Here is a 25,215-nt window from a genome sequence, read left to right as displayed (position 1 = left end):
GATTGCACTCATTGCCATGGTCACACTGCTTTATTTACAGTAATAAATAAACACCAAAAACATCGATAATCACAGTTAAAGCCCAAATCAATTTGACGTCCCATGGTCCTATGAGAAACCATAAGCCACTACGATGAAATAATGGTATCATGACAAACATATTGCACTTTAGAAGGAAAATAATCCTTAAATACATAGAAACATAATTCAGTCACTGGCCCTCATTAGTTTTGTGCATAACCCCCCCAAAAAAGACTGAAAAGTATAAAAAATGTCAAATATGACTTTATCGTTTTCACTGAAAAAGTTTTAGTTCCAGTTGAAGGCATGCAAGTATATTTTTAACATCTCACATCCTTGAACTAAGTCTTTCCTGGTTAGTGTGATATGTAGCAATTTCAAATGACCTTACACTGTACATGTTCCAGCAGGTCAGTGTGCTCCAGGATCAGCATTTCTAGTAACATTCTTCTTCACATCTGACCTTGACTTTGACTGACCAAGATTTTGTTCTTAAAACTCTGAATACATTTTTACAGTGTTCTCTAACATCGCTTCTTGCCTAAAATGGATACAATTACACTACTGTACTAATATACTACACAGAGCATAGAGCTGATGAGTATATATGAGATGATCATTGGCACGTTCATTAATGATTGCTGAGACTTCGCTTTAAAACACATTTACTCCACAAGCATGTTCTAATACAAACAAACCCTCGTTTTGTTGTGGTTTATTTGAGCTAAATGTGATCTCGGTAGGGATAAGAACCCTGTCAGCAACATGCCCTGCTCATATTTCACCCCAAAGTCCAAAAAACAAAAGTCATTGTATTTTGCATAGAAACTTATTGTTGGACTGATAATGTTGTGATGCCAAAAAAGCAAATTTTTCTCAATATAGTAATGCAAAGAAAACAATATTATTTAGATTTGTAAAATGTGTAGGCCTGTACAGTTTGATGTATTTGTTAGCTAAATGTAGAAATGATCAAAAATAGTTATGATCACTTCAAAAGGAGTAGTTCACCTTCAAAATAAAAATTCTGTCATCATTTACTCATTTTTCAAAACTGTGTGACTTTCTTTCTTCCACAGAACACAAAGGAAGATATTTTGAAGAATATTGTTAACAGCCTTGTTAACAGCCCCCCATTCACTTGCATTGGTTACAATAGAAGTCAAAGGGGGGCTTTGCTGTTCTGTTACCAACATTTTTCAAAATATCTTCTTTTGTATCATACAGAAAGTCATACAGGTTTGAAATGACAAGAGGTTGAATAAATGATGACAGAATTTTCATTTTGAAGGTGAACTACTTTAAGAATATTAGAAAGTAATGAGAATTAAAGGAGGCCTTTTAAAAACCTTTGCACCTTTAAAAACTGAGCACACCCTTACAAAATAGTTTTTTCTTGTTGTTGTTTTCGTTTATAATATAAATAATATAAATCTTCTGAGGGTTTAGGCTGCATTAGTTAGATCAACCGGAACCAAAAACACAACTGATGTACTTGTTGCATCAAAGAGTGCAGAACAGTACTCTACTCTCAGCCAGTCTTGTCTCATTGTTCCAAGGTTACCACAGCGAGCAGGATGCAGTTCATGGCCTGACCTGATGGTAGAGCGGAGAATGGGAAGTGGGGACCTGACAAGAGCTGAGATGATAGAGCTGGATAAAGAAGGACGCGGTCTCTTGACATGTCTTCACCACAAAACTTCAAATGCTATTAGATTATTAATGATAATCTTAAACTATAATTTATTTTATTATTAAGTTTATTTATTTTATTTAGCCTTGTTGTGCAAGTTCTCTGGAGCTTGTGCAGAGGCAGCAGCTTTTGCCAGAGGGGAACTGGAATCCCCTGGTTGGGCCTGGGTTCTCCTGAGGTTTTTTTTCTCGATTAGAGTTTTGGGTTCCTCGCCACCGTTTGCATACTGTTTTTGCACTATCTGCCTGACCGGGGGGGCTGCTTTAGAATCTTAAAGTTTTACTTAATTAATATTGCATATAGGAATTTATTATCTGTTATATTTGACCTGTGCTTCTCTCTCCTTTATCCTAAATGTGTGCTCTCACTGAGCGTGTGTGTGTGTGCGTACTTGTCTGTGTACGTACGTGTGTGTGTGTGTGTGTGTGTGTGTGTGTGTCTGTGTGTGTTGGTGCGTGTGCGTGTTGTGTGTGTGGAGTGTTTTGTGTGTGGGTGTGTCTGTCTTCTGTGTTTTCAACCTTTTCTTGTTTTTGCAGGTACAACTTTGATTGTTTTGCTTGTAGTCAATGTGTCTCATGTACAGCTGCTTTGTAACAATGAAAATTGTAAAAGCGCTATATAAATAAAGTTGAGTTGAGAGTTGAGTTGAGTTTATTGTTCATTAAAGTGCCTGACTGATAAAATGGGAATAATTTTGTGTCTTTTTCCACTGGACTAAGTTTCTTATTCATGCTCATTTCTGCTGTTTAAATATGTTGTGTTGAAATCTACAGCAGTGCCAAGTATTTTGTCCACAGAGGCAATGACGTTAAGTACATTTATTTATAGATACAGATAGTGTGTTTGTAAAAATGTCCAGCCAGCGTTGAATCTCCAGATAATATGAAGATCTGAAAATGCAGATCATATCATCCCTTTTCTTCAAGTGAATATTTCTGTAAAGTCGCTTTGCAACAAAAATACTATACAAATTGAATTGAACTGATAAATTTTTTTTTTTTAAATTTAACAAATTTTTCCTCCTTTTAAAAAACACATAGTGAACAGCGTCAACATCTCTTGTGTTCTGTGACAAAATGGACTAAAATGATGGATGTTAAGGGTGGATTTTTCATTCCTGGGCAATTATCAGGAATTTTTTGGGATGAAATATGACCCAGAGATGTTTACATGACATTTACCTGTAGCCATATAGGAAATAGGAAATAAAAGAGAGATGCATTTTTTGCAGATGCGTGGCTCCTCTGGGCTTTGGCTGGGTGTTGGGTGGGCTTCTGGCTCAGTTCAGCCCGTCATTTCTGTTAAGTGAGAAATGAGCTCACACCAGCGTGGTGATGCCGCAGTGTCTGCCGGTCGCATGCAGATGTCTGTTCTGGACTGTGTGCTGGGGCCAGCGGGGGTTGTGTGGTGTGTGAGATCTGAAGAGACGCAGGCCACGTGAGTTGAGTGCTGGTGGATAGTGGCAGGACGGTGGATGGTTCTGGGGAATCTGACCCAGATGCGAGCGGTGGGCGGAGGGCTGGGCAGTGTGGTGCAGGTTAAATGGGTGTGGTGTTTGGAAGATGAGGGTGGGGGGGCTGGGGTCTCGAGGAAGCATTGGAGTACAGCCCATGAGCGAATCCTTGACCTGTCTGTTGCTGAAAGGTGACCCGATGAGGAAGGAGGAGTTTGAAGTGCTGGGTGTGTCAGGAAATAGGTGATCCTCGGCGAGGGGTTCTCTGTGGTCCAATGGAGGACTGCTAATGATGAAGTCCTGTGAGTAGAGAGTTAATGAAACATCAGCAAACAGGAACTCTTTCATGATTTAACTGTCTGTCTGAGAGGAATTCTGTGTCACTATAGCATGTGGTGGCTGTCTTTTGCATTCTCTCAATGCCTACTAACTTTGTCTGAACAATGCACAATAAAAAGACACAATGCTATTAGTGGGCACAATTCTTTCTTACTGATTCCCCCTCCAGAAGAGTGACCGGCTACTTCTTCCACTTGGTTTGGTTTCAGAAGTATTTTTCACATTTATTTGTTTCGAATCATTGTTTTTCCACAGTCATTTTTCATAAAATGTCATCTGATCCTCACATAAATTACAACAATAAACAAACAAAGTGCTTAAGCTGATATCACACAAACAATTGAGTCTATTCCTCCTCACAAAACTGCTTCATCTGAGACACATTTGTAGGACGTCTGGTGTGAACAGCTTTCTTAAAGATAGGGTTACACACGCAGTTTCTGCCAATCTCATATTAATCTTGACTACCTATAACGTCATATCTTCGAAGAGTATTTAGTTTGGTCACATTTGTAAAAAAGAGATACAGTGGTACGATTATTTTCTGAAAAAAAAAAACAAGCTACTGGAGTCAGGCAGGGGGGTCGTAACTAGAGCACGAGCACACAATAACATTACATCATCGCATTAATGCCTTCGTGTTTTTTACATTATGCTGTTACGCGCCGATTCCCAACAAAACACAGAAATATGACTTAGTTTCACTTACCGCGTGCAGTTCATGTCCGGCATCTTTTCGCACTGGGACCGCGCCATCTATCAGTTTCAAACGATCTCCAAATCAAGTGTCATATTCACCGTTTATATAACATCTATCACTGAAATGCCGTAAACAAACAAACTACTGACTTCTCTCACTATCACAAGAGTAACGAGCTGCAGCTGCAGGCCCACAGCACAGAAAATCTTGACGCAGTGCAGCCAATCTTGATGGTAGGTGGGTCTTACTATCGCTCGTCGGTTGGTGCGTGGGTGGGCTATTTATTTAGTCTTGCCGAGCTTTTCCCAATAGTATTGTCCAATAAAGGAATAAGATTTCTTATAAAAAACTTTCCTGAACCCTTTTGAAGTGCTAGATGAGTGTATCAAGCACAGAAATACTATACTATACATCCAACTCGTTTTTTAACAAGTTGACCATGTTAAGCATGAGAAGCCAGCATGTTTAACCATGTAAAGAAGTCAGGTTTCATTTCAAACCTGTGTGACTGTCTTTCTTCCGCAGAACACAAATGAAGATATTTTGAAAAATGTTGTTAACAACCCCCCTTACACTTGCATTGATTACAATAGAATTGAACGGGGGGCTGTGATATCTGTTACCAACATTTTTCAAAATATCTCCTTTTGTATTCTGCAGAAGAAAAAAAGTCATACAGGTTTGAAATGACAAGAGGGTGAGTAAATGATGACAGAATTTTCACTTTGAATGTGAACTACTCCTTTAAGGTAATTCCACAGCGTCTGGGCCAAACCAAAAGGCGCATTTTCATTATTCTGAAGCCAGTCTGTGGTGGATTTCCTTTGATGATTAGGGTCATTGTCCTGCCGCATCACCCCAGCTTACTAAAATTCAGCTGGGAGTATTTAATATTAAACCTACTTGTCAATTTTTATTCATTCTTCTCATATTGTAATTGCATTTAGTGTTTAGATTAATGGAATTTCGTGTGAACTAACTAACCCTGCTGTGTGAAAAGGTTTGGACAGGATTTGGACAGGCATTTGCTGTAAACAACATAGTATGACTCAAACCCTTCTATTTGTTGGACAGACACAATAAAACGAATCATTGTATAACAGAAAAATGTTAAAAACTAAAACACAAAGACGAGAAGGAGAAACATTAGCATGCAAAGCTGCAAAAACTAAAGTTTCATAGGATTAACTACTTCAACTGTAGGCTTATTCCTTTGACAGATGACACATTGCTTGATTCCCAATGTCAGATATTTTGAATAGGTAATGAAAAACAACACTGCAAACCATCCAACGTTTCAAACCATCCTGTCAACCTGAACAACACAAAGTCTCATTTCAGTCAGCATGGCAATCATGGCATTGTAAAGCATGAGGCACATGAAACTAAAGCCGCTTCTCAGCAATACACCAGGCATTGACCCAAGAACAAATATTGCGTTTGAAACAGAGGAACTTCACTCTGTGTCTGTTGAGAGTGAGTAACATCACCATCACCACCTAACAGACACAAGTGACAGCAGCCAACGTCAGATGGGCGAGGTTAGAAAATAACATGCTTGCGTTTATTTCTTGACCACCTGCATTTGCAGACAAATCTCAGTTTGAGAAAACAAGCATTCCATGCATGCGTGTGAGCAGGCAGATGGGTTAGGTATTGATAAAGAATAAATCAACATAAAAAGGAATGCATCAGTTGACCTATGCAGCACAGACGGTGCAAAGAATCCACCGCCTCCAACTTACTTCCATATTGCTGTCTAGAGATCCTGCACTGGTGCGGCACCCGCCTGCCCGAGACATGCAGCAGCAAAGATTAGAGATGTACTTCACACTCGATGTAAACACACAGCACACAGTGACTTAATGGATATGAGTACATCTTTCACTGTAAAAAAACATTCAGACCTCAACTAAACCTTTTTATGGCTGGTTGCGTTTAATTTTTTCAATTGGCTTAATTGAGGTTCTATAAATGCATCACTTGTGACAACCTTCCAACAGGTTTTCTTAAATTTACAGAACTCTACTGAGTGCAACAAGTCACTAGAAAAGTCTGAGTTGGAGAGGTTCTAATTAAAGGGGTCATATGACACGGCTAAAATGAATATTGTCATTTATTTTAGATGTAATTCAATGTGTATATACGATTTATATGAGGGGCTGACAAGCCAAAATTCATTCTAGCACGCTTACACACTCACATTCTCCTTTCGCACACATACATTTTTCCTCTCACACACTCACATTCTCCTTTCACACACATACATTTTTTCCTCTCACACACTCACATTCTCCTTTAGCACACATACATTTTTCCTCTCAAACACTCACATTCTCCTTTCACACACATACATTTTTTCCTCTCACACACTCACATTCTCCTTTCGCACACATACATTTTTCCTCTCACACACTCACATTCTCCTTTCGCACACATACATTTTTCCTCTCACACACTTACATTCTCCTTTCGCACACGTACATTTTTCCTCTCACACACTCACATTTTCCTTTCGTGCATATACATATCTATTCTCACATTCACACATTTTAACGCTCACATTTATACATTTTTTCCTCTCACACACTCACATTTTCCTTTCGCGAACATACATATCTACTCTCACACTCACACATTTTAACGCTCACATTCATACATTTTTCCTCTTGCGCTCACATATTTTAACGGGCACATTCTAACGTTTTTCTCTTATATTCATATATTTTTACACACATATTTATACATTTTGCTCTTATGTAAACTTATTCAAAGTATACATTTAGTATTAAAAATGATAAATGTATGTAAGAAGAAAATATATGTATGTAAGAGAAGAATGTATGTATGTGTGAGAGAGTATAGTGAAAACAGAAGGTGTATGATGGAAACGGAAGGCAGGTCATGCAGCCGGCGCTTCCGTTTATCAAAGACGCCGTAAAATGCAGCGTTTTCTATAATATTAAAATCAGCAGCGCCTTTTCTACACAGTCCAGCCCTGTGTAGTAGAATGTCGATCTGAATAACGTTTCCTGTTTTTAACTTTATTGCGAATCATGTTTAGACTTTCATTGTGTGATATTTTTCCATTGGGCACATTTTCCCTCCTTTTCGTTTATCATAGGTGCACAAACGGCATCTTTTTGAGAGTGTGTACGTTCATGACTCTGTGTACGTTCATGTTTATAAGTTGTCAGCCTCGGTAGCGCAGTGGACCGCGTGCGGGGCAGCAGCACAGTCTCGCTTTTAACGACAGGAGTTCGACTCCGCGGTCCGACCATATTCTTCGTTCCTTTTGAATTGTTTTATTGGGTCATGTTTTTAAATGTCGGAACACTACCCTCTTGCTGACAACTGATTAAATGACAAGAAACGCTTATTAACAAGCCAACCGGTGTAACCGTTTTCACTATACTCTGTCACACATACATACATTCTTCTCTTACATACATATATTTTCTTCTTACATACATTTATCATTTTTAATACTAAATGTATACTTTGAATAAGTTTACATAAGAGCAAAATGTATAAATGTGTGCGTAAAAATATATGAATATAAGAGAAAAACGTTAGAATGTGCACGTTAAAATATGTGAGCGCAAGAGGAAAAATGTATGAATGTGAGCGTTAAAATGTGTGAATGTGAGAATAGATATGTATGTGCGTGAAAGGAAAATGTGAGTGTGTGAGACGAAAAATGTATGTGTGCGAAAGGAGAATGTGAGTGTGTGCGAGGGCTAGAATGGATTTTGGCTTCTGCGGCCCCTCATAATTTAAGGTTCAAAACGCTGTATTTTCCACATACCGTGCATGTTTGTATCTCCTCTTTGCCCGACCTCTCTGAAACGCGTAGATTTTTTACAAAGCTCATCGCTCTGAAAAGCGAGGTGTGCTATGATTGGCCAGTTAACCAGTGCATAGTGACTGGTGGAATACTGCAAGCGTGTGATGGAAATGCGACACCTCTTACCATATTAGGAACATCAGGTTCCAAAGCAATTGTGCTGACAGGTACGCCCACCTTACTTGCATATACATTTGGGCGGTCTTTTTCAAATCATACCACGTAGATTTGTGGGGTGTGGTTACACGAGGCGTTTCAGGCAGGTCTGGTTGAGCATTTACTTTTAGATAGAATGCATCTTTTGTCCGACACTTTCATTTTTGCAATTTTGCGTGTCTAAAACATGCATGGGCAACTTATAACACACCAAACACACAGAAAAACGCGTATTCGCGCCATATGACCCCTTTAAGTCCATTAAGTTCTCTGTGCTTTTATATGCTCAGTGTGCTCAGCAGCGTTCCTCTCTTGCTGTGTTTCCTACCTGTTTCATGCTTGCTGTGCTCAGAACTTTTCTACACTCACTGTGTTTAGAATTAAATCATTCCTTGCTCAGTGTGTTCAGGGGTCTCATTTATAAAGCGTGTGTACGCATGGATTTGATCGTGTGAGTATGCATATGAGAAATTCCACAGGAATGTTCATATTTATAAAAGTGGTCTTTGACGTGGAAAAGTGCCACATCAGGGTCTGAGCAGACATACACACTTTTGCTTGTCCAAGTGCTTCTTGCCGCTCGTAAAGGATGTGGACGTTGACAGGTGCTTTTTTATATATCAATGACATTAGTTAGCTCAGCTGCGCACAGTTTCAAGATCATTTGCAATTTATAGATTTCACATATGATAATTAGGCGTACACGTTTGCTATACGTTAGCTATACGTTTGATCTAAACAAATAAAAGAAATAAGTAAGCATTAAGGTACAAGAGGCTGTGCTTTATTTTGAATAATGCTGCCTTCACGTACTCTCAGAATTTCGATAATTCCCACTTCAACCTGGAAGTAACGTCTGGATTTAGTAACATTAAAACATGATTTAGTAGCATTAGAACATTACAAGTATCTGCAACTGCAATCTGTAACATTAATAGAGCACCGTTCCATAAATTATTTCCAGGTTGAAGTGGGAATTATCAAATTTCTGAGAGCACGTGAAGGCAGCATAAATCACAGATGAAGGGATGTGATGTATTCACAATAAAGCACTAGCCTTGAGTACCTCATTGATTTTATAAAACAGTTACCAATCAATACAAATATTAAAAAATATGTATCAATGCAACTTCATGAAGTAAAATCCCTTGAAGCCTTCCTTTCGCTGGAAAAAGTCCCTCGTCGACTGTAAACAGCAACAGAATGTTTTGTTTATGTTGCTAAGGTTGTTTACTAAGGGTGGTTGCTAAGGGTACGTAGTGATACACAGAATTGTTAGGTGAAGCGGTCATCGCTGTGTTTAATTTCGAATAAAGCACAGCTGTCGTCCAATCAGAATCAAGGACTGGAACTAACCGTTTAATAGACGGTTTCAAAGCAACATCATAAACAATGTGCGCTTTTGTGCCCAAACTTAACTACCGGTATACATCCGCAAAAAAAAATATGGAGCCCCTGCAGATATAAAATACATAAGTATATTACGCTAGCTAGCAAGTTAAAAGTATGTCTAGCCAGTATTATTTTGGGTTACCAGTAAAAGAACCGTTACTTGGCTAAACTTAAATGCAACAAATTGTTTATTTAATACAATTAACACAACAAAATTCAACTAATTGTTTACTTAATACAAATATTATATTGTATATAATATAATATAAATTGATTAAAATATAAATAGTTATATTATTAGCTACTAGCCAGACGATACACAGACTGAAAGTAAACTTCAGGCCAGGCACGTGCGTCTGTCATGATCCTGTCCTTCTTGTCAGGAGTTTTCTGGTCCTGTGGACAGGGTCGTGACAGTATCATGTCTTTTGTGCTCGTTGTGTTCTGTGTGGAGACACGTGGCCTTTGTTGTGACTTTGCGCCACGTGTTCTTCTGTCGCGTGTTTTGGCCCCGCCCCCTAGGTTCCCGTTTTCTCACCCTTAGTGTTTAATTGAGGAGGTCCTGGCTGCAGGATGCAGTATGGGGCGGTGCTACATATGGGGGCGGAACTCCACGTTGATCTCCGCTCCCTACGCGTCTCATTGGTTAGTGGTTGGGTATTAAGGGCGGGTCTTTGTCGTCTCGCCCTAACCTCGCCTTATTGGTTAAACACAAGTAATGACGTCGATTCCTCAGTATGTGTCACTTCCGCTATGTCTAGCATCACGGTGAGTGTGAGTAAACGGTCTGTATTTGGGCAGTTTTTTTCATAAGGTTTAATCCCCACGTTTAATGAACTTGATTGTCATTGATAAACAATTGAATAGTTCAGATGCAAAACCCTCTAAATGCCACATCATTAACTTGTGATGTTGAAGTGAACGTTTTTTATACATAGCAGTTTGCTTCAAAAACTGCTAAATACCACATTCTGCCCTGTCGGAAATATATGTTATTAATGGATAAAATGCTTGTTTGACAATGCCAGACAGCTGTTTTACTTGCCAGTAATTGTATGTGTAGACACATATTTACACACACGTAAATGTAATGCAAGTTGTTTATCGTTGTAATTTTATGTTGGTTATATATGCTTGTGTTGCTTATGTTTTTAATCCTGCTATATTCATATACATTTTAATAATTTGTTGTAATTGAAATAAAGTGAATGATGTAATTCAGTAATTGTGTTTGCTTGTTTTTTTACAGACAACCCTGATAGCACACATACATCTGGTTTACGTCTATTTGACGTCTGCATTTACATCTGCAAGACATCTACAATACATCGTTTGCTCATCTGCAATAGGTCTCGGAGATGTCTGCTGTCAGACGTCATATAGACCTCTAGAAGATGTCTGTAAGATGTTTATGATTTAGAATGGATGTACAACAGCTCTTTCTAAGATGTTTAGCAGATGTTTTTAAGCAGCAGATCTCCAGATCTTTAGCAGACGTATTACAGACGTTCAGACGTCTCCGAGACGTATTGCAGATGAGCAAACTATGTATTTAAGATGTCTTGCAGATGTAAATGCAGACGTCAAATAGACGTAAACCAGATGGATTGTGCTATCTGGGAAGGAACATAGAAGCTATGTTAGATAAATAATAAGCATGATTGTAAAGGCAACACACTAATTGGCTATTAAAATTATGGATGTATAAACCTAAAGAGAAACAATGTTTTTGGACTGTTTTCTTAGAAATTTTCTTTCTTCAAATTAACATATTTATATGAAACAGTAATAATGTTCAGTAGACTTTTGTCATTTTCCATCTTTATATTTCTCTAAAATTTTCTCTTAGAACATTCTGGAGCGCCCCGGATCACAGTTTGGAAATCCCTGTATTAAATAACAGTAATAGAAAAAAGTCGGATAATAAATGATAAATTAATTTTAATAATGATAAAAATATTAAATAAAAACAAGTAAAGGACGGTAAATAAATACATAGACAATGACATACTTTGTTAAATGAAAAATGAGAAACAAACTGTAAACAAAGACTTTGTAAAACACCACAAACTGCTACGGTAACCATATTCTAACCATAATATGTGTAATAAAACCATCGTTATAAAAACAATTATCAATACACCCTAAACAGTCACTACACTTATTAAAAGTTATGTTAGTTTTCGCAAAGGACAAGCCAAAATCAGAATCAAAATCAACCTACAAGTAGTAGAAAGACTCTTGCTTACAAACTTACAAATTAATGAAACGCTTCCCCTGAAGTAACTTTCATTGTATTAAGTTTTTAATCATACTATTTAAATAAATAAATAAATACAGAGTTTATATTACAATAGGTTTGAACGGCACCGCATTAAGTCGAACAACAATGTTTTTAACCTCAGTTCCTGGTTTCAACGTCATTTCCTTGTGACCAATAGGAAGAGTTATGGGCAGAGCAACACATAAAGGCCGTATTTAACAATAACCCCGCCTGCTAACCAATGGGATGTGTTGAGGGCGGAGCTCCACGTGGAGCTCCTCCCCCATATGTAGCACCGCCCCGTACTGCAGCCTGCAGCCAGGTGTACTTGGTTTACTGCCCTGTGTCATTATTCCCTCGTTAGTGTCCCCACTTAAGGCCCCTGTGTTCTCTGTCCCGTGCCGGTTCACTTGCTATGTTTGCAGAGTTTGTACTAAGTTCGTGTGAAGTAATTCCCCAGCGTCTTGTTCCCTGTTCCAGTCTTGCCTTGTGGAGTTTTCGTGGACTTTATTCTTTTCGTTTGGACTTCGTTTGTTTGCCCCCTCGTGGGAAGTATTTGGTTTGAGTTCCTGTTTATTTACCATTTTCCTCCATCATGGGTTTTGTGTTTGTTAAAGTCTTTGTTGCTACCTGCTGTCTGCATCTGGGTTCTTGCCTCCTGTCAGATTCATGAAACCGTCTATTAAAGCCCCACTGCGCAGAAACGCGCAGAATTATTTGATGTGTGTGGATGTAATCACAACTGAAAAATGCAAAGAGCACGAGACATATTGAGTGGCCCCGCCCCCTTTTAAAATTAGTAATAGTGTTCCGTTTACAGCACACAGTCAGCCTGGCAAAGCTGCATTTAATAGCGTGATAGCCACAGTGGTGTAAAAAGTCTATTAAAAAGATTAGGAAACATCAGTGATACCAGTGATGTGTCATTTGAAGCTTGTTATTTACGTTGGTGAGTGACACTGGCGTTTGTCTTCTCCTTTACTCATCAAGGTTGCGATGTCCGGTCTCTTCCATTTAGCCTTAACATAAAACAACACTCTTCCGATTCTAAAGAGGATTTGATTGGACGAGAACTCTGACGAGAGGTTGAAGTGTAGCGTGATGTCATGGAATTTCTAGATTTGTTTGAGCGCACATGCCAGACTGTCAGTTTTGAACGGTTATATCTTCTAAATGGGAATCCAAACGTAAATCCTAATGTTAATCTAATCATGTCAGTCATGTTGTACTGTTCGGGATCTATAAGCAACCCACATCCTCCCATCTCTACATGTTACTATTATTTATCACCCTAAACAATCAGTCCAGAGGGATCTAAAAGAATAGTCTTGATTCTGTGTCCTTCCTGCCAAATCTGTCTCCTTTGATTAGAAAGATATGATTAGAGAAAGAGGTTAAACCTGGGTAAATAAACATATACAGACTTCACGAACACGAGGTAATCTAAAATACAAGCTTACAGCCACTAGCCAAAACTTAAAGGAATAGTTCAACCAAATATGAACATTTATTTACTCACCCTCATGTCATTCCAAACCTTATGGCTTTCTTTTGCAGAACACAAAAGATATTTTGAAGAACGTAACCAAATAGCACTTGCTCCATTAACTATATTATTTAGAGACCAAACCACAAACATCAAAATATCTTATATTATGTTATAAAAAGTCACATGAAGATTTTAAATAACATAAATGATTGATTTTTAATTTTTGGGTGAACTATCCTTTTACAAACCCAAACATTATTTTCCCAGTAAAAAATGAGCTTTTCATTCTGAACAACTCATTTTACCACTAAAACTCAAAACAGCCATTCATCTTTACAGTTGGCAAGAATATTCTTCACTTCTAAAACATCAAGAATATCCTTCTACATAGGGAATCAAACAAAAATACAAAGCCTCAATTCAAAGGTGCTGTTGCTGGACAGAAAGTCAGATCATTGTGTCAGCACCTGACGCTGGTATACAGTAACTTACCTGCTTCAGAGAGGTCACGCAGGGAGCTACTGAGCGTGCTCCGCTTTAGCCCCTCCCCCATGGCATAGGTGTCATCCAGACTAGTGCGGCTCATGGTCCCATTTCCTGCCTCTTTCTTCAAGCCAGACATGCTCTGAGACATGCTGGGTCTGACCACCCCCTTTTGCTTTTCCAGTTCAGCTAAACACATTCAAACACACACCGTCAACAAACATGCATAAAGCACAGATTTGCAAAAGACCAAATAAACAGATTTCCAAGCATATCTTAGTTGATCATGACTGTTTTCCACACAAATGAAATTGAGGCTTTTAAACTATAACACCGTGTCTACACCGGATGCGAAGCGGCGCGACACACAGCTTTTTCTAATGAGATTGTCACGCCGCACACAGTGTGGACAAAATTTTAAATTATAATGGGTTCAAAAGTGTTCTATTGTCTTTTCATGATTGTCTGGTCATGTCGCATCGTCCCGCGTCCGGTGTAGACACGGTGTAAGACTAAAACCTTGTTGACTTCAATGCATCAATGTTGCTAGTTGTTATTAAATTTAAAGGGGTAAGTTATTGCCCTGCATGCATCAAACACAGAAATGGAGATATGCAAGAAATGCTAAAGTTAGTCCAACACGTTATTAAAAGCTGGAAGGACAGTTTGGGGACTAAAGGCCCGGTTATACTTGACTTTCCACATCCGTGTCCGTCTCGCGCACAAACGCGTCCACTCTAGTGATGGGTCGTTCATGAACGATTCGTTCTTTTTGAATGAATCTTTAACATGACTCGGGAGTAACGAGTGTCTCAGAGAGTGAGCATGTGCAACATTGTACCAGAAACAGTAATGATAAGTACGTCTCTCGAGTCATCGGGTCCGAGGCCTTTCGTTCTTTTATACCGGAAAGAGAAATGATTAGTTCGTCTCTCGAGTCATCGGGTCCGAGTCCTTATACCGGAAAGAGAAATGATTAGTTCGTCTCTTGAGTCATCGGGTCCGAGTCCTTATACCAGAAAGAGAAATGATTAGTTCGTCTCTCGAGTCCTTTTTTTTTGTTGTAATTTGGCCTTTATTTGACAGAAAGTGGTTGTAGAGAGGACAGGAAGTGAAGTGGATGAGAAAGGGGGTAGGGTCGGGGAAAGGACCACGAGGCAGGATTCGAAGTCGGGTCGCCCAGGATGCACCGGCGCCATATGTCAGAGCACGAACCACTCGACCACCTGGCTCCGGCGTCCTTTCATTCTTTTGTCAAATGGTAGCTCTGCAGGCAAACCTGCAGCCTGTACCGGAGTTTTCGAGTCCGAGTCTTTAACGTTACATGACCGCTTCCCGGATCATCAGTCAAATGCATGTTGTACGTGTTATATGTTTGTATTATAGGAAGAAATATTATAAAATGATCAAAAGATATGTGCAATAAACATCTTCTCTAAAACGTGCTGTTCTGTTCTTTTTTCTGTCAGTATATTAATAAATGTTTATTGTGGATTTCTGCATGTGTTTTTAATTTATCTTAATAACTAACTATTTTGCATAAGAACTGTGCTGGCAAAATATAAACATAAGCAACACTAGTAAAGTCAGTGTTTATGTCTAATGCATATATTACACAAGTGATCTCTTATTAAATACTTGCACATTTAAATGATTTCAATAGCCTATTATTATTAGGGGTGGGAATTGCAGGGTACCTCCCGATACGATTCGATACGCGATACAAGGCTCATGATACCGATAATATCACAATAAGCCGATTCTGCGATAATCGATATATCGCTTGGCAATTCTATAACAATACATCACGACATCTGTAAACGAAGGGGAAAAAGGATCTATTAGATGAGCATTTTTAGTGTGTTGCGACTCTCTGTCTTTTGGTTTGTTTATTCTTGCGCTTGTCTTTGGACTGTGAGTCTCTGGTGACTCCACACGCGTCTCCCAAAATGGGGGTTTGCGGCACGTCGCGTCAAAGCGCTCACGCTATGAGGATCATCGCGCATTTCAACGCAAGTTTCGCCTCGGCTCGCCTAAAGTTGAACTTTATAAAAACTATTAAAGCTTTACAAAACAATCTGACTTATGAAATACGTGAGAATGACCTTTTTTAATATGCACGCGCAGATACCTGCACCCCTGCACCCCTGCACGAGCACTGCGGGTGAGAGAGAAAGCGCCGGACTGGAGCGAATCACGAAACTACAGACTGAAAGAAGGTCAAAAGAGTATTCCCAATTTGCAGAGTGCCGAGTTTACCACGTCTACTTATTTACATTCACTACGAAATTCAAAGTGCGCCCAAACTTTTGATTTAAAAGACGCTGGCGCATCTCTAATTTGTTGTTGGTCCGCCATATGCTTGTATTTCTTCTCCACTGTGAATTACAATTTCCGTTCATCTGACCATCCGTAATCTGGGAGCATCACCACAAGAAATATGTGGGTACTGCCGTTCTGGTAAGCACAGTGTAGGTATGAATTTGGATCTTTTGTATTTGAAAAAAAAATCGATACTTTGTGCCAGAGTATTGATAACGTCTCACGGGCTGAAATGTCGTGATAAATCGCCATATCAATTTTTTACCCCACCCCTAATTATTATATACTTTTCTAACTGCATGAGACTTTTTTAGTAAAAAACAAAAACCTGTAAATCTTATTGCATACCTGAGTGACTAAAAATTGTTAATGAATTATAAATACATAACTTTACAGAAATGCATCAAAAGCAAGAGTTAAAAACTGCAATATTATTATTAATATTAATATTTGTAAGGGAAGTCAGGAAATAAGTTATTTTTGTATGTAATACATTAAACACGCATCTGTCATATCACGTGACAAAAGAATGAACAACTCAAACCCGAAGACTCGGGAGATGAACTAATCATTTCTGTTTCCGGCACAGTCTGCATCTAAGACTGGCCTATGGGGTTGTCACGTGACAAAAGAACGAACGACTCGGACCCGTGGACTCGTTAGGTGAAGTAATCATTTATGTTTTCTGTAAATGCAGCCAATATGGGCAATGTAACTAATGACTCGGGCATGAAGTCTCTAGAGTTGAGTTATAATCCTTTTTGTTTCTTGTACAGATTTCAGAGCTTATATGGCTGTCAGGAAATAATTAAATTACTGTTTCTCATAACTTGTCCCTAACTACAATATAAGTTATTTCTTATTATATATCTGATCAAAACTAGCATAAATAAACATTATGGGGTAATTTGGCGATTAACATTCATTTTGCTGAACGAGATTCAAACATCCGAATCGCAAAAATGTCTCCCATTTCCCACGTCCGAGTTCAACACATGCGCAATACAAATGAGTATGTGTGCTCTACCAGACCGTCAGAGGGCAGCGCTGAGTCGCGTCATTTACAGACCCACTGCAAATTAATGATTGAGGAAGTGTTTTCGCCATTGCAAACAATCAGCAAGACAACAAGAACAACAACCAAACAGTATAGAGTGTATGCACGTGTCGTCACTTTCCCACGTGAACACGCCGGAACGCGCCTGCTTGAGTGGTAAAACACTGGGCAAAATGAATGGTTACAATATCAGGAAATGCAATTCGGCACAACATTTGAGTGTCTAAGAACACCTGATTCCTTTGTAAGTCATGAGGTAGTCGTAAGGATCACCGTCGAGTCCAGCTGCTTGTAGTTTCAGCAAATAATTGCGTGTTTTAGTTCCTCCTATTGAATGCAGCCATTTTGCCCTCTATAGAGGGTATGCATTGACGTCACTTTCCCACACTTTGAACACGCCGGGACACGCTCCCTTGAGTGGTAAAACTAAGGCTGCATTCAATAGGAGGAACAAAAACCGGGACTAAAACACAATTATTTGCTGAAACTACAAGCAGCTGGACTCGACGGTGATCCTTACAACTACCTTATGACTGTAATTAATTTACAGAAACATTTGAGTAATCGCTTACTTTACATTTTCAAGGGAAAAGTAATTAAATTACAGTAACTAATTACTTAGTAACTAGTTACACCCAACACTGGCCGTTATAAGTAACAGCTCAAGCGAATGCGCCGGCGCCTCAAACTTGACTGCCTGTTCATTATCAAAGTAAAATAGTTATTGCCATTATAAATATTATACATGCTTTTTAATGAAATATATGCACGCAACAGGTCAGCACGAACGTTTTCTATTAGCGCTTGAGGAGCGGGATCTGCCAAATGAGGTACCAGATCCGGCTTGTTCCGGCACAAATTAAGCCCTGGACATAAGGTAAATTACTGTACATTTACATTTAGTCGTTTAGCAGAGGCTTTAATCCAAAGCGACTTTCAAATGAGGGTTAAAGGGATAGTTCAGCCAAAAATATAAATTCTTTCATGAATTAGTCACTATCTAGTTGTATAAATTGCTTGGTTTGGTTGAAGACAGAAAAAGATATTTGGACGAATGCTTGTATCCAAACAGTTCTTGGACCCCATTGACTACCATAGTAGGATAAATGACAATGGTAGTCAATAGTGCCCCAGAACTGTTTGCTGTCCTACATTCTTCAAAATAACTTATTTTGTGTTCAACAGAACAAAAAAATATGAAGTAATTTTTCCTACTATGGTAGTCAATGGGGTCCAAGAACTGTTTGGTTGCAAGCATTCGTCCAAATATTTGGAACAACTCGAAGGTGAGTAAAATATGTCCGAATTTTTATTTATGGGTGAACTATCCCTTTAATTAAAAACTAACACATTGAGCTTATGAAAATTGATGATGAAATAAAGGGAGGAAGAATTTACACTCTATCCGGTATTTCTCCATTTCCTGGACCTCAGCGATGGACTCTCGCAGGTCACTGATAAATTTCTTGCGGTCCTGAGAGTTGGGAGCGTTGAAATTGATCAGGACTTTAATGTCAGCTCCTGGAATAGCTGAAGTGAGCCGGATACCATGTGGATAGACTGAGAAAATGAGAATACATAACTCACATGTTTGTAATTTGGGAACATGTATTGGGAAATGTTAGGAAACATTTACATCCTGGCAAACAATTACGCAACATGTTTCCCTCCAGCATATTTAGTTTACGTGGTTTATAACTGATTGGACGACAACATGAAATGACATGAAGACGTTTATAAACTTTACAAACAAAACTAGGAATGCATCCAATCCAAATGACAACACGGCTCTAGAATACATAATTCAGAAGAATGATGGAATCAGTTATCAATTCAAATTGATTCAGAAAGAAAGATGTTGCAGTAAACACATTTGGTGTTTATATTTCTTACACTGGTTTTCAAAGAGCATCACTTGCATCCCGTGAAGAGAGAAAGACTGTCTAAAACTGTAAGTCACTGAGTTTTTCTTCTTCTGGAAGATCTTGGTAACCTGTCACAAATAAACCAAGATACAATGATCACAGAGTGGCCACATCAACACACTTGCTGATTATTATTTACTCACCATCATGTTGTTCAGACCCATGATGCCTTTCCTTGATCTTTAGAACCAAAGTTCAGAGTTTTTAAAAAAGTGGTGTTTCGAGGTTACAATGGGAGCAAATGGGGATCCTCTTTTCAAGCTTATTAATGAATTACAAATTAACTCCACCAACTAATGCTGTATATTTCGAGTGTTCTGAAGATGGGTTTGGTGGAGAGTTATTAAATAAAGCTTTTGTGTGCTTTTGAAGCTTGGTAAGATGATCCACATTCACTCCCACTGTAACCAGAAAACCTAAAACAAATCAGCGCTTTGGTTCTAAAGGTCAAAGATAGCTATAGAGGCTTTGAACGACACGAGAGTGAGTACTGACAAAATGTTCATTTTTGGGTAAACTATCCTTTTACCTCCATTATATACGTGCATATAAATGGAATTAACTTCTTATTTTTTCAAATATAGCAGAGTTTGTAAAAATGATATATCTGTACAGGTCATTATTTTTTAAAATCCATGTGCCCTCATAATCTTTAATCAAAATCTGAAAATGTAATTCCGCTGTGAAATAGCAGTTGTTCTCTTATGATTGAAATGGATTGAATTAAAGGGGTCATATGGCACGAATATGTGTTTTTCTGTGTCTTTGGTGTGTTGCAAAAATTAAAGTGTCGGAACAAATGATGCATTCTATCTAAAAGCGAATGCTCACCAGACCTGCCTGAAACGCCTCGTGTAACCACACCCCCACAAATCTAGGTCAGTTATGGTATGATTTTACTAAGACCACCCAAATGTATACGCAAGTAAGGTGGGCGTACCTGTCAGTACAATTGCTTTGGAACCTGATGTTACAAATATGGTAAGAGGCGTTACATTTCCGTTATACACTTGCAGTATTCGACCAATCACTACGCACTGGTTAACTGGCCAATCATAGCACACCTCGCTTTTCAGAGCGGTGAGCTTTGTAAAAAATCTGCGCGTTTTAGAGAGGCGGGGCAAAGAGGAGATACAAACATGCACGGTATGTGGAAAATACAACATTTTTTAACCTTAAATCGTGTATACACATTGCATTACATCTAAAACAAACGATAATATTCGTACAATTATGATTTTTGAGCAAATGAGTACCAATGAGTTAGATCTTCAGATCAGTCTCTGTTGAAGTGGTGCAGATCATAATACACATCATGTGATGATGGCACATGTAAATTAATGTTTGTTGGCTTGTTGCCAACACAAAGTGTGTTTGTAATCTCTCACCACTAGGAGGTCATTGAACAGGAAGATTTCCCGCTGGTGCTGCCCGAGTTTTTGCAGCCTGTTTGGATCTGGAACTTCAAAGAGTCTGCAGTAACACACCAGCCTACGATGAGCCTGAGACAGCACCTGTACCACACACACAAACTCATGTTTGCAGACTGTGAAACAGCTGATGAAACAAACATCATAATATTTGAAAAGTTTACTATGCCATCGCATTAGACACCGAATATCAAACAAATGCTGCTAGAACTTTTTTTAGATTGAACATCACTTTTTGTGCTAATTCTGTAAGCAACTGGGTTCAAAAGCCATTTCTGACATTTTCTCTCCAAAGAGGAACTACATACTTTGTTAACTATACTGTAAGCTTTTATCGTGGAAGTTGGAAAGACAATGTGCAAATTTCATCGTTTTTAAAGGAAGGAGCTGGAGACTGGCAAAGAACCAGTGTTGTGTAGTTACTAAGTAATTAGTTACTGTAATTTAATTACGTTTCCCTTGAAAAAGTAAAAGTAAGGGACTACTCTTCTTTTTTCTGTAAATACTGTGTAATATATTCAATAGTGGAAATGACATAAAAAATATAAGTTTAACTTTAAAACAAATGCTTTAATGTATTTTTCTTACATTTGTATACTTTGGTCAGTTAATAAGAATAATTTATGTAGTTATTATTTATTTATTTTATAAGCGGTTTCATGTCTATGCTTGAATCAATTCTAATCAAGGTTGATATGATATAGAAACTAATTATTTAGTAATAAGTAATTAAATACTTTTTGGAGAGAGTAATTTGTGCAGTAATCTAATTACAATATTGAATATGTAATCAGTAACTAGTAATTAATTACTTTTCAGAGTAACTCTCAACTCAACTTTATTTATATAGCGCTTTTTACAATTTTCATTGTTACAAAGCAGCTGTACATAAAACATATTGACTATAAGCAAAACAATTAAAGTTGTACCTGTAAAAACAAGAAAAAGTTGAAAATACATAAGACAGACATACCCACATACAAAACACACAATATGCACACGTACTAACACACATAGACATAGACACACACACACGGATGCGCACGCACTCACACACATACACAGACAAGTACGCGCACAGACACGCACGCACACACACACGCTCAGTGAGAGCACACATTTAAGATAAAGGAGAGAGAAGCACAGGTAAAATATAACAGACTATAAATTCCTATATGCAATATTAATTAAGTAAAACTTTAAAATTCTAAAGCAGCCTCCCGTTTCATTCACCGTTTGGTCTGAGGAGCCTGAGAGCATCCCCCCGACCGCTGCGGCGGGCGGCCAGTGTTGTGTCATAAAGGACACAACGTCTCGTTCCCTCCATCAGGGAACTGAGGTTACATCCGTAAACAAGACGTTCCCTTTCTGTAGGTCTCTCGACGTTGTGTCGAACCGACAGATTGGGGTTCCTATGGAAGACGCCACAGCGCTGAGCCGCGTCACAATCTCTAGCGGAGCGACGTTGACTGACCTGAGTCAAACGTAGGTGCTAACGCGAAATTGTGACCGTCCAGTGGAGAGGTAGGGGGTCCCAGAGCTTTTGTGAAAAGTTGGGAAGCCCCTGCCACCGGCCGTCACAGGCGGAGGCCTTAGTTCGCTAACCAGTGAGAAGCCGCCCGGCACCGCAAGGGCCACTGGGTAAGCATTACAGTATTCCCCCCTGGGGGAAAAACGCTGCAGAGACCACTCCCTACCGTAGGGAGGAATTAGTGGAGACACCACATGGTCTCACCATCAGGGGAGAACTCATGGGAAGATGTGTGGACTGCAGGAGTTAACCGCAAGGTGGGAGTCCACCTGGGGAGGTCATGGGTTGCCAAGGTGGGAACCATTCATGAGGATAAATCAGTCGGAACAGCCCACGGAGGGGGGGTTACCACGTCTGGAGCACTAGGTCCGGTTAGAGCTATGTGGGAGATAACTCAACTGTTCCCCGGCATAAGGGAGCAGGGCTGCTCTGCCCAGCCTGCTCCGAAGAAGGTGCTAGTGATGGATGCCTGTTCTTTACCCAGTGGGGGAAGGAGGGGAGGCGTAATAGCCGTTGATCCCCCTACAGGAAGGGGGAAGGGCTTTCGCAGGCATACGCCCTACCGGCTGCCGGTTCTACACATTGCCCTGCAGGACGCGGGCTGACACCGGTTCCGCGCGTAGGTACTGGAACCACACGGAGTTGTTGGGCGTAGCCCAACCTGCAGCTCTGCAGATGTCTGCTAGAGAGGCGCCCTGAGCCAGTGCCCATGAGGAGTGTGCCTCACTCCCAACGGGCAGGGGCGAATTGAGATCTGTATGCCATAACAACGGTATCCACGATCCAGTGCGCCAGCCTCTGTTTGGAGACAGCCCTCCCTTCTGCTGGCCTCCGAAACAGACAAAGAGCTGCTCAGAGCTTCTGGGCTCTGCGTGCGGTCCAAGTAGAGGCGCAGTGCGCGTACTGAACACAACACGGATAGGTTGGGTCTTCCTCCCCGGTGGGGAGCACCTGCAGGTTCACCACCTAGTCTCTCGGGAGAGTGGTACGTAGCCGGGGCGGGGTCTTAAGATAACATGAGAATCCCCGGACCCGACTTCTTGGCAATCTGTGGACACGGAGGGTGCTTGCAGGTCCCCTACCCTCTTGAAGGTGAGCGCCATCAGGAGAGCCGTCTTTATCGAGAGTGAGAAAGAGCGGCAGCTCTGAGAGGCTCAAAGGGGGCGGGGCCTCTTGAGGCCCGCCACCTAGGTCGCAAGAGGGTACGGAGCGCAGATAAGGTGGTCGCCTTCTCGCGCCCCTTAGGAACCTAATGACCACGTCGTGCCGTCCCAGAGGCTACCCAGCAACTGGGTCATGATGAGCGGCCGTAGCGGCTACATACACTCCCAGTGTGGAGGGGGAGAGATTACTCCCCAGTCTCTCTTGAGGAACGGACAGCCCGTTCTTGATCGAGCAACTCCACAGGTCTTCTCGCCGAGAAGAGCACCAGGACGAGAAGAGGCGCCACTTACGGGCGTATAGCCGGCCAGTGGCCAAGGCCCTAGCCTGAGTGACATCCCAACCAGACTGGGGGTGGGTCACTCAGGATCTCCTCGTCCCGTCCAGACATGGAGTCCAAGTTCTGCCTGGGATGCCGTAACGTGCCCCTTCCCCTGGGGAAGCAGGATCTTCGCCGGGGGAGCGGCCAGGGGGGAGTTGTTGTCAGAGCCTTAGCTCCGAGAACCAAGTCCTGGTTAGGCCAAAGAGGCGTAATTAGTACCACTTGATGCTCCTCTTCCTTGGCCTTGCACAGGACCTGTGCAATGAGGCTCACTGGGGGGAAGGCGTACTTCCGCTTGTCCCGCGGCCAGCTGTGCGCAAGGGCATCCGTGCCGAGGGGTGCCTCGGTCAGGGAGTACCAAGCGGACAATGGGTGGAGTCCGGGGAGGCAAACAGGACCACCTGTGCCTGGCCGAACTGCTCCCAAATGAGCCGGACTGCGCGGGGATGGAGTTGACACTCTCCGCGAGGCGTCAACTGACAAGAGAGCGCATCGGCTGTCTGGTTCGGGACGCCTGGGATGTGTGTGGCTCGCAGGAAAATTATCACCTGCTGACTCCAAAGAAGGAGGCATCGGGCGAGTCGTGTTAGCTGCCGTGAGCGCGATAGATATACGCCATGGCAGTTGTGCTTTCCGACCGGACCAGCACGTGCTTGTCCATGCACAAGAGGTAGTAGCCTCCTCAGTGCAAGTAGCACAGCCAACAACTCTAGGCAGTTGATATGCCAATGCAGGCAGGGGACCGTCCACCGCCCCGACACTGCATGCCCGTTGCACACGGCACCCCAACCCTGCAGGGAGGCATCCGTCACACCACGACGTGCCTGGCCCTTGCCCTAAGGGGACCCTTGTCCGCAAGAAGGTCATGGGAGACCAAGGGGTTAGGGTGCGTCGGCAGAAAAGCGTGATGACCCTACGCCTGCTGCCGGTGTGCCACGCTCTCCAAGGAACCTGACTCTGTAGCCAGTGTTGGAGCGGTCGTATGTGCATCCACCCGAGGGGGACCACCCCCGCAGAGGATGCCATGTATCCCAGGAGTCTCTGAAATTGTTTCAGGGGCACCGCTGACTGCCTGAGAGCTTCAGGTAGTTCAACACTGATCTGTGCCTCCGGGAGGCCACGTGGGAATGGGCTTCCTCGTCGCGGGCCTCGCGCCCCCCGTGGGGGGTGAGCGGGGCCGCTCATGAGGACAGAGTCGAGTTCCATACCGAGAAATAGGTTGCTCTGCACCGGGGAGAGCTTGCTCTTCTCAGTTGACCTGTAGCCCCAACCGATCTAGGTGCCGGAGCACCAGGTCCCTGTGTGTACACAACAGATCTCAAGAGTGTGCCAAGGTGAGCCAGTCGTTGAGATAGTTTAGTACCCGCACACCTCCTTCCCTAAGGGGAAGGAGGGCAGCTTCCACGGCCTTCGTAAAGACTCGTGGAGACAGGGACAGACCGAAGGGGAGGACCCTGTACTGATATGCCCGTCCCTCGAATGCGAACCGTGGGAACGGCCGATGTTGAGGGAGGATCGAGACATGAAAGTACGCGTCCTTCACGTCGATTGCCATGAACCAGTCCTGACACCTGACGGACGTCAGGATGCGCTTCTGCGTGATCATCCTGAAAGGCAACTATTGAGTAGGT

General features: G+C 41.2%; 1 protein-coding gene across 1 annotated transcript in view; it reads right to left on the bottom strand.

Moving 5' to 3' along the window:
- Positions 1 to 11: 11 nt before the first annotated feature.
- Positions 12 to 25,215, bottom strand: part of LOC130568266 (IQ motif and SEC7 domain-containing protein 1-like) — a 49,069-nt gene continuing 23,865 nt past the window's right edge. The window contains exons 5-10 of the mRNA XM_057357014.1: positions 20,529 to 20,654; positions 19,109 to 19,208; positions 18,614 to 18,775; positions 13,846 to 14,025; positions 5,952 to 5,995; positions 12 to 3,467 (exon numbers count right to left, since the gene is read on the bottom strand). Of these exons, the coding sequence (XP_057212997.1) occupies positions 3,033 to 3,467; positions 5,952 to 5,995; positions 13,846 to 14,025; positions 18,614 to 18,775; positions 19,109 to 19,208; positions 20,529 to 20,654 (1,047 nt within the window). The 3' untranslated portion in view covers positions 12 to 3,032. The remainder of the gene's footprint in view (positions 3,468 to 5,951; positions 5,996 to 13,845; positions 14,026 to 18,613; positions 18,776 to 19,108; positions 19,209 to 20,528; positions 20,655 to 25,215) is intronic.

This window comes from Triplophysa rosa, linkage group LG17 (genome assembly GCF_024868665.1).
Source record: "Triplophysa rosa linkage group LG17, Trosa_1v2, whole genome shotgun sequence".
In the NCBI taxonomy this organism is placed as follows: Eukaryota; Metazoa; Chordata; class Actinopteri; order Cypriniformes; family Nemacheilidae; genus Triplophysa; species Triplophysa rosa.
Note: the sequence above shows the minus strand (reverse complement) of the source record. Positions and strands in the feature narration are given on the sequence as shown.